At 40.7% G+C, this 15,375-nt stretch overlaps 1 protein-coding gene across 8 annotated transcripts in view; it reads right to left on the reverse strand.

Moving 5' to 3' along the window:
* Nucleotides 1–15,375, reverse strand: part of RBM33 (RNA binding motif protein 33) — a 136,742-nt gene that overhangs the window by 24,153 nt on the left and 97,214 nt on the right. For all 8 annotated transcript variants that reach the window (XM_017519650.2, XM_017519664.2, XM_017519644.2 and 5 more), the window contains exon 14: nucleotides 13,155–13,805. In XM_017519650.2, the coding sequence (XP_017375139.1) occupies nucleotides 13,155–13,805 (651 nt within the window). The remainder of the gene's footprint in view (nucleotides 1–13,154; nucleotides 13,806–15,375) is intronic.

A 15,375-nucleotide genomic window follows, 5' to 3' on the forward strand; every position in this document is an offset into this window, starting at 1 on the left:
GCAACAAATGATATCAAAAAACTTTATAACAGAAACTTCCAAGGCACTCCTGGGATCTTACTCATCAAGAGTTTTGGTATTATTCAACACATTCACTTAGTTAGTACTGGCTGTGAAATAATCCACAGCTCCTATTTGTTGAATGTCTACAATATGACAAGAAATGTACCAGGGTCTGTACAGACACTGTCTTCCTTCCGTCCTCCTGATAAAATTTCAGTATTTTGTCCCTCCCCAAATCTTCTGTTGAAACATATGCCAGTGCTGGGGGTGGGCTTAGTGGGGGGTGTTTGGCTCACAGGGCGGATGACTGTGAATGGCTTAAGCCACCCCCTAGGTGATAAGCAAGCTATAAGCAAGCTCTGAGTTCACAAGAGATCTGGCCATTCAGGGTACGTGGCACCCCCTGACACACTCTCCTGCTTTCACCATGAAATGCCCCTGCTCCCCCTCTGCATTCCACCATGACTGGAAGCTTCCTGAGGCCTCCCAAGAAGCCAAGCAGATGCCAGTATCATGCTTCCTGTAAAGCTTGCAGAATCCTGGACCAATTAAACCTCTTCTCTTTACAAATTACCCAGTCTCAGTGCAAGAACTGCCTAACACACCTCCCTGAGAGGTAAGTATTATTATCCTCACTGTGCACACTGAACAAACTTCAGTCACACAGTAAGTACTAGAACATCTTTGTGGCTCCAAAACCAGGGGAGAAGTTTATACAAACATATTTTGAAACTATTTTCAGCGAGAGTTGAAACAAACAGCATCAACCATCATTTAATTAAATCACTTTAACTAAATGAAGGGCTACTATAATGCTGTGCTTTTGAATTTTTCTGAAGATCATTCTAAGCACTGAAGGCTTAAATATAAGTAACAAGTTGTTTCATTTTTAAGAAAAAAATGAATTTTTTTTTTCCTAATTGAAAGAACAATTACTCTCTTTTGACTTAGCATGATCAAAAAGCTAATCCTAGGCAACAATTTCAAGTTCCTGGGTTTTCCTCCAGTTCACACTAGGATGTGAGCTAGCGTACAAATCCCTAGGTTGTGGCCAGGAGCGTAGTTTGGATCAGGTGAACAACTTCTCCCTGCGGGTCAAATTCTCCCATTGCCTCTCCGATTCAACAACTTGTCCCTTTGGATTCTGTGGATCACATTCAAATGTTACTTTATTAGTGGTTTTGTTTTTGAGAAAATTTTCATTTCACCTTTTCCAATGAACAGACGTTTATTTCAAGATACATGCAGCCCATATTGTAGCCGATGCCTACAATCTCGGTCAAGACGCAGGCAAGTATTACTCTGAATGGTATCCAACATGGCTTGGTGGATCCAATCATCACTTGCAAATTGATGAGTCCTGTTTATCCACAAAACAAGGTTATCAGCACAGCCATGCTGAGGAGATGAAAACACGGGTTCTGATACTGCCCAGATGCCACAGATGCCGCCCAGCACTGAGCCACCCGGCTAACTGGAAATCGCTGCTGACATTTCTGCCCAAACTTTGCTGCCTATTCTGCAACTTGTGCTTTCACCTGGGGTCTTCCCATCCGCTCCAATCCATGGGCCGCACACAGTAATATTCAGCCTCCCCTGGGTTTCCAACATGCTCAGATTAAACATCACGACCGCAGCTTCCATTTCATGTCATCCCTTGGAATAAATATCCAGCAGAGTGCAAGGCCACAGAGGAATTCACTGCAATGCGCTAGACTCACCCTTGGCCCAATGTATATGGCATGATCAATCTGGAAACAGTGTCTTCAACTCCCTTTTACTGCATATATCAAAACAATTTCCTGTTAAGCAATACAATGTTTTGACTTTTGATTTTAGTATGTTGTAGTAGGAATATCTAAGAACAAATTCTTCAACTGATTACATCTGAGAAACAAATTGATTACATATTTTTATACCTATACTCCACAGAAACACACACAAGATATGAATAAGGACTAATCCAAATAAATCTACCCATTCATTTATAAGTCTTCTATAAGGTTATAGTTATACATATAATTAAGCATTGAAAGAGATCCTAAAATTACTGGTACTTAGTTACGTAAATTTTAAAATACCACTGATTGAAACTAAGAATTTTAGAAAGCTGTTATCTTAACATCCACATGTAAGTGTTGTGTGTGAGTGACAGACTACATTCTATTCATAAAAAGTACGTTTGCTTTGAAATTGAATTTCTCCAGGGTGGTGTTCACTTTTAACTCTTTACACAACACTGGGTTCAGACGACATTTTAAGTATCTTCCACTTCATCCAAAGCACATGAGAGAGAAAAGAAGTTTTGTCATCTCAGGTCAAACCAGAAACATTTTTTCCCCCACAAATGATTATCTTTTAATACTATAAAAATAGCTTTTTAGACTAGTTTCTTTTTTAAAAACATATAAAAGGCACTATTTGAATTAAGTAAGCTTAGGAAATACTTTTTATCAGCTTAATCATTACAAAAAAATGAAGTCCACAGCCCCCAACATTAGCAGGACAAATTTACTTATAACAAATGGTTTAAATGTACAGATAAAAACACCTATTGATATTGTCAGGGCTTCTTGCAATTTGACAGATCAAATCTTATTTTCATTCTTAAACCCCATGAAGAAATGCTATCACTGACTTGCATTCACTAGCAAGCAAATTGATTAACCCCCCTCTATAGAAATCTCAACTCTTGATTATACCTATCAGACGTTAAGCAGCATTATTCTAGAGTGACAACACTTGACAAATTCCCCAACCATTTTTCTCAGCCTTTGTGGCCCTGCTAGCCTGTATTAACCCTGATGAAAAATTAATTTTCCTTATCTTCTTCTAAACCCCAAAATCCAAATCCGCCAAACTGGCAACTCTTTCTGTAAAGGTATTATGAAAACCTCTAAAAGATTAATTGCATGTCTTCAGGTGACATTAAATTAATTTCTGTACTCATGACAGACATTTGATACTCCGTACTGAGCGGACAGATAACATTGTCAGGACGCACAGAAGGACAGTGGTGTAGTGTCCCAGGGCAGTCTCTTAGGAATTCTCCTTTCGATAAGGCCATACTTCACTGTCACCGGCAATGTTGCTGATCTTACAGTCCAGAGACCTCACTGAACAGGTTTCTATTAACTGCAACAATGCTGGGCCTATCCCTATAATCTTTATAAAGCTCATTCAAAACATGGACAATAAATGATACGCATGCTGTATGAAGTTTCTAAATCTAAATACATTTAAGGCTCCTCTTTCTTTTTTTTCTCTGAAGACTACTGGCTTAAAGAAGAGAGGGAAGAGAAAATATCAATAAACAGACTCACATTCTCTTCCTTCTTTGTGATAAATTATGCTTATGTAATAGCAAGCATGAAAAGCATCAGGAGCACTCACATCTAAAACACTGCCTCCCTGGAACTGAGTCTACACAGGCCGAATTAAAACCAAATCCTCTTTTGAACAAGAGACCCGTCAGACAGACCTCCTAACTACCGCGCTTCATGAAAGGAAAGGGTTCTCGGAGCACATGCGCTGACTTTCTAGTACAGTATGGTGAGACCATGGCGCAGTTATTCAAGTGCTTTGCTCTCTCTCCTAACAGTCTACCTTTCTGGCATTACTTAGGCCTGGCGAAATTAGCTGGCCTTTGAAGGAACAAACCAAAGCCTTGAGCCTCTGAGCAGATCCCATACCCCAGGATTCCCCCATTTCGACAGCACAAATCTACCGGTCCAAAAAGGCAAGGATTACTAGAGTGCGTGGGCGCCTCTGGATGCTGTGGGTAATGAGGCAGGGCGTGAAGTCTCTTCCAGCCACAGCCCCTCACACGGGGTACAGCGCAGGCTCTCAAAAGCAGCTCTTCCACCCTGCCCTGGAGGAGCAGCTCGAAAGGATCTGCTCTGTAGCCACTGAGCAAGTTCTGCAGGGCAGGTGGCCAGGGTCCTACCTGAAAGTTAGGGGAGGGAAGTTACCTAAGACATGCAGAAAGCAGATGCCCTTTCTGCTGAGGTGGGTGAGTGAGCTAATCCTGATTCCTAACTGAAGGCGAATTATTTCTGACTCAGCTGCTATTTTACTTCCCAACATCATATCCCTAAAAAAATCAAAATTAATGAGTATGGAAATTCTTGTGTTCAAAACTATTTCTGTCCTCTAATGGCCAGTGGTCTATCTTACCATGTTTAGAGGCCACATGTTAAAGAAGGTTTAAAAAGTAGTTTCTTTGGAAGTTATCAAGCCTCCCCACACTACGACATTTAAACGCTCTTAAAAACAAGTATTCATGCACAACTGTTTCTCCTCCAAAAAGAAGATGCTAGACTATACAACTTATCAAATAAGTGATTAATCAGGATTCTATGTGCCCTATTTTTCTTTCTCTCTTCTGCTATTTGCCTATTGGCCATTTTACCACTCATTAGCACCTTTAAACAAAGGAGGTCAAACTCCACCCAGACAACTCTGCAGCTCTGCCCGGAAAGTGTCTGCCTCGCCCTCCACGCGCCTCCCCTGCCCCAAGCACCTGGGAGGGCATCTCTCACAGCCCCAACCCCTATATGAAAAGCCATTTGCCCTCAGTCTCCTTTCCTGCCTGGTCTTCCCAGAACTGTCCGGAAATCCAGCCGCGGTTCTGCCCTTCTCGTGGGCAGATTTCGACTCGAACCTTACTCCTGAGTCGCTTCCTCCTTAGCTCTGCTCCTCATCTGCTCCCAGGCGCTGCCAGAGAGCATCCTAGGAAGTCACCTTCTGCCAGAAATCAGGCGACCAGAACAACGGCATTCTCCTATCCGGGACCTTGGAGGCTGAAAACGTGGGTTTCCCTGAATGACATTCACAAGGTGGAGGCTCTGCCTTTGCATGGGTCTCACCAAAAACAAGTTACCACTGCAGATTTATCACTTCACAGGCAGCAAAACAGGATGTGAAATACCTCATTTTGCAGAATGAATAAAGGAGGACTTCCGGGACGGGAAAATAAATTTTTGCATGAAATAATACCCCGAAGAATTAGTAACGATTCATGTTTTTTATCTTTTTCCAAATTTTGCTTACTTACTGGTATCATCTAAATGTCTATAGGAACAACTATTACTTTTATCATCAGAAGTACTGGGGAAAGGGGTAAGAACACTGCTGATTCCTCCTGTGCTATTTCAGTAAGAGAGTGTAAGCCACGCTGCCATTTTTAACATAGTATTTACATTTCTTAAATACTTATAATGTAACTGCAATTGCCTTAAATCCTGGACACACAGAACAAGACCAAGCCCCACTCAAGTAAGCAGCAGTAACAAAGACCCGGCTCTGGCGGCAGAGGTGGAACAAGGAAAGGAGGAAGCAATGTGCGTGGGACCGTCCATCCAGGGAGGCGTCCCAGAAGATGACCCACTTGAGCTGGATCCAAAGTAGTAAGTGGGCCAGAGGCATGAGGAATGGTACATCCAGAGAAGGAGCAGGAGTGACCGTAGCAAATTCTAACCTCGACTGAAGTGCTGACGAGTTTCCACTGCTCCTTAGACCTTAGTGGTTCCCAAAGGGTGATGGGCAACTTCAGAAGCATGGGATGCTCATTTCTGCCCAGCTCTAAACTCAGTGCTCAGTTGTGTCTTATGCCTTTCCATGTATCAACACTTAGGTTAGAACTTCAATGAACTTTGAAAATAATGACCATCAATCTTTTGTTTGGGTCTACAGAGGATGAGGGACTAACTTTACATATCTCAATGGTAATGTTTAATTTTTAGAACTATCAACAATAATTCAAAAAACAAATCAAAATAGCAAAAATTACTACCTAATTCCCACCAATGACCTATCTCAAAAAATATAGTATAAAACAAAATCCTACCAATTCAAGCAGTCTCTGTATGAGTCATTTTCCTTTCTTTGCAACTCACTGTAGAAGAATAAAAAATGTGCTGAGCGGGCCCAGAAGACAGGACAGCCAAGAGCAGTGGGCACAGCAGGCTTCCAGATCTCCACTCCGAGGACATGGAGCTTCCAAGAAGCAGGACTGATTCCAGAGCCCAGAGAAGGAACAAGGTAAGCCCAAAGCATCTTCTTGCACCAGAAAGTGAGGACATGTTCCAAGAGTAATGGCGACAAATCACAGGACACAGAAGCCAGTTTAAAGGGGCTCTCGCTGGCCAATCTGGGACAATTCTAATATCAACATAAATAATGGTAGTGACAGTTCACTGCATAAAGAATTCATAAGCCTGTATTGACATAAATAAATGAACAAATAAACGAATGAGAAGAGTAAATTATCACAGCAGGAGTATGACAGCTAATAAATACAGGAGCGTTGGCATTAGAAAAACTTCAGTGCCTGCTAACAATAGTGAAAATCTGATCAGAAATGGGATATTTACATAGTCCTAATAGTCTCAAAGTATCTGCCTATAAATTACTTACTAGTTACAAAGGGTAAAACGTAACATTACAGGGGAGAGACTTGGCAAACATCACTTTTACCACCCTTCCCCCCGCAATCAAAGTTAATCCTGTCAACTTTTTTTTTTGAGACAGAATCTCGCTCTGTCCCACAGGCTAGAGTGCAGTGCCGTGATCTCAGCTCACTGCAACCTCTATCTCCCGGGTTCAAGCAATTCTCTGCCTCAGCCTCCTGAGTAGCTGGGATTACAGGTGCCCACCACCATGCCTAATTTTCGTATTTTTAGTAGAGACAGGGTTTCACCATCTTGGCCAGGCTGGTCTTGAACTCCTGAATTTGTGATCTACCTGCCTCAGCCTCCCAAAGTGCTGGGATTACAGGCGTGAGCCACCACGCCTGGCCAAGCTTGTTAATATTAGACAAACCTCCCAACTGGATGGGAAAAAAAAAAAAAAAGAAGGGCCTGATATCCCCTCTGTGGTGCTCCTGCCAAATATGGACAACCTGAAACTGATGAGGATGATTCAGAATATAACCCAAATTAAAGGGTATTTCCCTCTGCTCTTCAAAAAGGTCAAGGGCAAGAAACAGAGCAGATTAGAAAACACTATGAATATAATACATGATCCCAGACTGGACTCTGGAAGGTGGAGGTAGTTAGAGATGATGTAACTGGGCCAATGAATAAAATGTGAATACGTACTACGGACAAGATGATGGTATTATATCAATGCACAACATTTTTAGTTTTGATAAGGTATAATTGTGGTTTTGCAAGACAATATCTGTGTTCTGAGGTAAAACACCATGTCTCAAATCTATTCTCAAATGGTTTAGGAAAAAAAGGTTTTTTGTGCATGCAAATGGACAAAATGAAAGACCAGGATAAAGCAAACTTGACAAAACATATACAACTAGTAAATCTGACAAAGGATGTTTGAGAGTTTCTCCTACTGCTCTTACTAAAATTATATTAAAACATTCCCTTCCAGACCTCCCCAAGCTCCACAAAAGGGACCAGGTGTATACATATCGTTCCAAATGTGGGAATAACTTTTGAGAAGGTAGGAAGGGAAGAAATTTACAAATGCAGTCCCACCCCGCTAAAGCATGACCACACAAATAAACTGGGACCTTCGGCTTGCAGCATTCTGACAGCCTCTGAAAAATAAAACACAACAGTATCACAACTGGGCAGCTGGCTTTCCTGGGGGGCATTCTGTGCTGCTCCCGTACCTCTGTGGCCAACAGAATAAAGAACTGTTTACTTAATTTGCTGCCAAATTCTTAAAATTTTCATCATCTTGATTAGAATAAGGTAGCTGAATTCAGTATTTGCTTTCATTTTCTTAAAGAACACTATCAACAGCCACTCCAAAAAAATTTTTTTCCTTTTTCCTTCAACTAAAAGAAAAGGGTAGTAAATTTATTGAGCTATTACGACATACTCAAGCACTGGACCATCACATGGTTATGACGTTTAATCCTTGCAAGGATCCTGGGAGGAGAGTTGGTTCTCACTGTACTGATGAGGCAACTGGGATTCAATGAAGGCCAGGTAACCAAGATTATAGAGATGCAAAATGAAAACTAAGATGCAAACACTTCAAAGACTAAATCATTTCCCTAAATAGGAAGAGAGACACTGAACACGTAAGGCAAAGACTTTCCCCTGGCCCTTGTTTGCTCTAATTCCTTTCTCTTGTGTTTAATCACAAAGAATGGTTGTAGATGACTACAGTAAGTTTACACTAAGGAAACATTTTACACTTTCTTTTGCTCTGTTATTACTTGAACTGTTTTTCCGGGGACTACATATTGGTTATGAACAAAATTATAACATAACAACGTTGTTCTTTTGGTTTCTTAAGTACTTAAAAATACCTTTCTGAGAAATGGGCAAATGGAGAATATTTCTATATTCTAAGTAATTAAAAGAGAACCATTCCATCAAATATAATTCTGCAGATGAACTACTTAATAGTCAGGAAGGCACATGAAATTTTAGAAGCAGTATTTGCTGATATCTAACGCTACTTATAAGCAGCATTAATTTGTTCCTTTTGTAATCTCACCTACCAAATCCAGAAAATAAAACATGAATGAGAAAAAAAATGGAAATTCATATATAGAGAGATTGATTCGTTTCATAACGAAAGATATCTTTCAATTTCAAATTCCCCTTCTATTTCCCTTCACAGTTTTAAATGTAAAATGTGACTTAATTTGGTTCACAGAAATGTTCAAGGATAGAGTCACAGCACGTAGCAAGTTACGGCTCTACTTAAACAGGACACATGCACTCCTTTTCCTGGGCAAGCGGCCCAGGTTCTGGAACAGGGATGACCCAGCCACTCACCAGGACTACATTCACAGCTGAGGCCACTCCCCAACCAGGCTGCTTTTTCATATATCAAACCCTTCCTTCTCAGCCTATTGTCCCAGGCAGTCACTATCAGTCAGTTGGGCTGGCAACCAAAATAAAACCTGATCATCATCATTATCCTAAAAGTCCCCATCAAGCATTTTCCGAATCAATCTGGACTGCTAACAGTAGAATATTATCCTTAATCAAGAAATTCATAACACCATGAAAAAAGCAGCAGATAAGACGGACAACTATCATAAACAAGGGTAAAAGTCTAAGACTCAGCATTAAACCACAGTTGGAAGCCCAGCTCTTCCACTTAGTACTTGTGTGGCCCTAGGCTAGTTACATAACCTCTTTGAGATTCAACACACTCCTCTCAGAAAGATGTTATGAGTATATGCTAAACACTTAAATTATAGCCACTGCTATTATCTGGCATAAAATCACATAATTTATTTCTAAAAGGGGCCTTAGGATCATTCTACAAAGAAAATGGGAAGTAAGGAAGTGCCTTCTGTGTACCAGAAGCTTTCATTTATTGATTCCTGATAGCAGCCTTCTTAGCCCCACTTGTAGATTGGAAATTAAGGTTCAGAAAAATGAAATGATTCTTCAGGGTCCCAAAGAACAGGCAACTATTCAACAGGAGTCTTTCTGCACCCAAAACAACACTTTTTTCCTGCATCACATGATTGCATGCACAGGTGAGCTCAGTCCTAAAGAAAAGCTCCAATCTCTGTACTCTACAACAAGAAATTTCAGAGTAACCAACAGCAAACGCGATGCCAACAATGAGTCCTTGAATAACTGCAGAGTCACTCTGAGCTTTAAACCAAGACGCTGACCCTAGTCAACATGTAAGAAACAATACCAGGAATCCTCCTGTCCATTTCTTTCTGAAAATGTTCCCTATGCACATGCATACTGCAGCAGCAGTGACAAAGGGGACAACCATTAAAGAATATTCTCTTACAATGACAAGGACCAAGAAAAATCACCTGAAAGGTGAGATAATTAACCATGGTCTTAAGACTCATGCTCTCTCACCTTTCAAAAACCCCAGCTTAACAAAATCCAAAGATAAATTATTTATCAATAATGAAATATAGAAAACTCCATTTGATTCACAATTGCCTCACAGACGTGAGTACACTCATAGAAGCCTGATTAAGTGGTAAGACACCTCCAACTTGTGTATCACAGTAAGAATGGCAAGAAACTTCTGCTTGCATCTGAGTGTGAACAATCCTGTGGACACATATTTTAACTGTGGTCACCCACCAGAGCACAGGTTCTTGAATGGCACTATGCAAAGTTAGTTCGCTATCCTGTCTAGAGACTTGAAGAATTAGGAGGCTACTGAATGCAAAGAATAATTTAATTAAAGACGTTAGATTTAGTTACACTAGTTAAATTAGAAAAAAGTAAAGGAGATAATTTAGGTTAGGTTAGGATGCAGTTTAGGTTGGAAAAAATGAGAAATCTGAATCAACAATAAAATGCTTCTATTAAATAAGTAATCAAAGCTCCTATCAGCCAAGGCCTGCTCAGCCCTAGGCTCATTTGGATTTTCGCAGGCAGAACACATCCCTGAGCACTAAGATCACAGCCCCAGACGCAGAGAATGCCTCAGCACCAGTCAGAAACAGAAACAGAAGCCAAAATAAATGTGTTTCCTTTTTGCATTATCTGAAACAAGCACAATTTGCAATTAATTATCCCATCAGGTATACGTTCTCTTAAAAATAAAAATCACCCAAAAAAAAAAAAAAAAAAAAAAAAAAAAAAAAAAAACAAGGCTAACAGGCAAATACTATTTGTTCTGGTTCAGAGAATTAAGACAAGAGATCTTCCCTGCTAGGTCAAAAGTGTCCACGTGCTATTGGAGGATCCTGTCTGAGTAAACACTAAGATTAACATGATTTTGGAATTAGGTGTGACATAAAAATAAATATTTTCCATTGGAGAAAAAGAGTAAAAATTCATGTAGATAAAATTCTTGTAAAGGAAAGCTATTTACGAGTGTAAATGCTGCTCTTTGATGGTAGAAATCGGACCCGTCACTTCCCACCCTGCCAGTGCAGAGCACGTGCAGCCCTCTACATCCGCCACAGTAACAAGCAGCACCAGTTCTGGCTGCTACAGGAAAAGGCCTAATTCCCAACAATGGCCGATGTCCCATCTTAAGTTTATAATGCAAGTAAAAGAATCAGACACTGATTAACACGGTACACTTAAAAACAAGGTCAAAAGCAAAAGGGCCACTGAAGAAAAACTAATGAGTGCTTGAGTTCTAACCTAAAGGTAACAAATTCATATAATATGAAAACAATTTGATAGAATGCAATTATTCTCGACATTTCTAATTACAATGACTAGAGAAAATAGATCCAGAGAAAACAGAACTATGCATCCTACTGGATATTCTATATATGGAACTTCTAATTACAGTATTTTATAGAAATTTTCTATAGCACATGAAAAAGTCATGGTTTTGTTCTACAAACCTAGAAATAAAAGCACTAAATCTCAGCTAATTAACCAACTAACAAAATCAGTTATTCTTAATCAAGCACAAGCAAGGAGACAAAGTAACACGTGCTCCTTCACATGCTCACATGTCCTACCATCCTGAAATAGACTAAAAGAGAGAGGATTTTTTTTTTTTTTACTGTATATATGTTTTGTATCATTGGGGTGGGGGGGGACGGAATCTTGCTCTGTCACCAGGCTGGAGTGCAGTGGCGCAATCTCGGCTCACTGAAACCTCTGCCTCCTGGTTTCAAGCGATTCTCCTGCCTCAGCCTCCCGAATAGCTGGGACTATTGGCATGTGCCACCACACCCAGCTCATTTTTGTATTTTTTGTAGAGACAGGGTTTTACCACGTTGGCCAGGCTGACCTCAATCTCCTGATCGCATGATTCATCCGTCTCAGCCTCCCAAAGTGCTGGGATTACAGGCGTAAGCCACCCTGCCTGGCCTACTTTTATATCTTTTAAAGCAATCATTGCTAGCTCATTTACTCTAGAAGCCTATGTTTACAACCTTCCTACTTTCTTCCTCAATTCATAATACGAATTGCATACAATGAGTAGCACTGTTACAGCGCACAGCAATTACAGAGACCACAGCATCTGTTATAGAACTCATTTTCGCGAAAACAAGATGAGAACTACTTACCATAACTAAGTAAAGCTAGATGGCAGGATAAAGAAGCAAGTGTTCTAGAGACCACTTCTTGTGGAAGAATCTTCTGCAATGGAAATCTATCTGCAGTGACTGGTTTAATTTTAGAACACTGAACTTATCCAAACTGCAGTGGAAAACTGCACTGTCTGTGTCTGACTGAAAAGCGATCTGACACGGCACCGGTGAAAAGGAACAGAAAGAAATGAGGCAGGCTCCCCTTCTGAAGGCATGTGGTGAAAGCACACGTGACTGCAACTCTGAATTCTACGATGCCTTTTTTTAAAAAAATGGGGCAAACTGAAAACGGAACACAGGTTGTAGTCCGGCAGTCTGGACAAAGCTGATTAGAAGTAGACACACACACCTGCACTGTCCACCATCTGACTGCCCACAGCTGCTCACTGAATCTGAAGCTATACACAACAAATCATTTGTGTAAAGGAAAATTTCTTTCTTTTTCTTTCTCTTTTTTTTAAAGACGGGGTTTCACCATGTTAGTCAGGCTGGTCTTGAACTCCCAACCTCAGGTGATCCGCCTGCCTTGGCCTCCAAGGTGCTTGGATTACAGGCGTGAGCCACCACGCCGGGCCAGGAAAATTTATTTCTAAAACAAATGTAATGATTTTATCACAGATTATCTGCAGTAAGAAGCTAAAACTGATAATACCGAATTTAGGGATTGTCACACTGGCCTTTCATTATGACGCAAAGAGAAAACCAAAAGGTGCTACGTGACAACATTCCACTCAGACGGACGACACCTGCAAGGGTGGTCCCAATGACACCGCATTTTTACTCTACCTTCCCTATGTTAGATACACTTCTATACACAACATTCCCATTGTGTGACGACGGCCTACAGTATTCAGTGGAGTCATGCTGCACAGGCTGGCGGGGGGCGGGGGGAGCAGCAGGCTGTACCACCTGTGTAAGTACATACATTCTAGGATGTTCAGACAATGACAAAATCACCTAACAATACATTTCTCAGAACCTATGCCTGTCATCAAGCGATGCATGACTGTAGTATTTAAATGACAATTCTTATACCAACTTCAAGTGGGTAGAGGTTGGTTATAAGACTCTAAGAGAGGTAACTTTTCATTCATTCTTCAAAAATACTCTCTGGAAATAAGGACATTCTATGTGAAACACAGACTCAAAGAGGCTCTCATAAAACTAGTCGACTTACCCCACCTGACAGCTTAATCACCCTGACTTTGGAGGTGATGTGGGAGCCATCTCCACCACCACTGTTTGTCCTGTGCGTGACAGTCCTTTTCACGCCAGGCTTTGTGTCCTGGGGCCGGCCCTGGATGGATGCCACTCGAGGAGTCTGGGGCACGGCTGGCTCCTCCACATCCGCAGGTTTGATCTGGAGTACTTTATGCAGTGGCTGAGTCTGACTTTGAGGAAGCGTTCTGGTCTGTCTCAAATGTTTCAGTGGTTTCATCTGTTGTCCTTGATACTGCATGCTCGCACCAGATGGTACAAAATTTGATGTTTTGGGCTGAACATTTGAAATACTGACTTCCTGGTTTTTAACAAGAAGCCTGTTTTTCACATTTTGTCTGACCTGTGCACCCGGAAAGGGCAACAGGGGGTTCCCATTGGTGGGTGACGGTGACGGTGCCTGCTCTTCCTGCTCTGCTGGGGGTGGGGGAGCATAGAGCTGCTGCTGCTGCTGCTGCTGCTGCGCGAGTCTCTCCAGTAACTCCTTCTTCCTGGCACCAGCCTGCTGCTGCCGTCGTAACTCCTTCTGTTTCAGGATTTCTTCTCTTAGGCGTTTCTGTTCTTCTATCTTTAAGCGATATAACCTTGTTTCCTCATCTTCATCAGGAAACTAAAATGGAAAACACACACAGTTTACTTTGCTATACAGGCAAAGTGTCCATTCCACTCTATTACAACAAACTAAGAGAATGCATTTTCCGAAAGTCCTTTAATTCAGTGTCTGAAAGAAGTCATTCAAAATCTGCTTAAAGACTTTACGTACAACTCCTTCCTCTGGGGAGGGGAAAAAAATCACACAGCTAAAGCTAATTTGGAAAATCTTATCAGCATATTAAAAATGAAATCATGTAAATTTTTACTCATTTACAAGTTTGAAACCAATTAAACTATTCATTTAAGATATCAAAATATGTCTCAAACAGGAATGGCAGCAGAGGGGAGGCCTGCTGTCACACAGGTTTTATCTGGCTCTTCCCTGACAAACCAACAAAAGGTGGGGTATAAATGACCTGAAAGGCCCTGATTACAACTATTGATTTTTCGTACAGAATTTTCAGCCCCATCTCAAACTCATTTGTCACAGAATAATTGGTTATAATGAACAGCACAAGTCAATCTCTCTGACCTTGAACTCATGCACTCTCCTCAGAATCGAAATGTTGCCGACTGCAGTATTGGAATATTAATGGTATATAAGGAACGCCTTTAATATTCCAAGCTCCAAACCATTCTGCAAGTAGCTACAAAAAAATCTTTGAAAAAGTCCAGTAACTTTCATAAAAAGCATCCAATAAGGAAAATGTATAAAAAGTTAAGCATCTTTAAAGAATTATAATATTCTTTAAAAATCATCCATATCCACAGACTCTGTATAAAAGAATGTTAACAGGATTTAATCTATCTAGAATTAAGCTTTTTCACCATCTTACTTTCCCTGAATAAACCTTAAGAATTAGGACCTTAAGACAAAAGTGCAGCTAGGAGTCGGCTGGTGCCCTGGAGCTGGAGTGCTTGGTGCCAGCCCTCACTTGGGGGTTATTTGTCGACCTGCGAGCAATTCTGAACAACTCGGTTCTCTTAATTTCACATCTAGGGCAGATTTCAAACTGCAAAAATGAAGGTGGGTGAGAGGCCGTTTGTACAGGCAGGCATACAGAGCAAGAAGTGAAATCAGGGGGAGACAGAAAAACTATCAGCAGTGGGCAGAAGGGACGTGGGCATCGGGGGAGCAGATGGCTGGGGACATATTAACAGGACCCAAAGGGCCACTGCTTCAAAACACGGGAATAATGACTAGTTATTGGAATTTCTTCCCAGGCAGTCAAGAAAGAGTTAAGGCATGTCCAGAACAGCAACTGAAATAATTGGAAAGACTTCGGACTAAGCAGATTCACCCTTTATCATATCATTATCAAGGGAGTGAATATAAGAAAATAAGTCACATTTAGCTAAGCAAACAAATAGATGACTTTTCTTTTAAAAAAGTAATATACATATATATATATATATCTTTTAAAAGTAAAAAAATATATATAATCCTGGTCCCCTTTAAATATACATACATAAAATTAAAAGAAAATAAGTCAAGACATTCCATTTCTACTACAGTGACCTACAGGTTCCATTTCACTCAAGGCATCTTTTTGAAATAACTCTATAGAAGAATCTTTCAGAAGCTC

This window comes from Cebus imitator, unplaced genomic scaffold (assembly GCF_001604975.1).
Source record: "Cebus imitator isolate Cc_AM_T3 unplaced genomic scaffold, Cebus_imitator-1.0 Scaffold20, whole genome shotgun sequence".
Lineage (NCBI taxonomy): Eukaryota > Metazoa > Chordata > Mammalia > Primates > Cebidae > Cebus > Cebus imitator.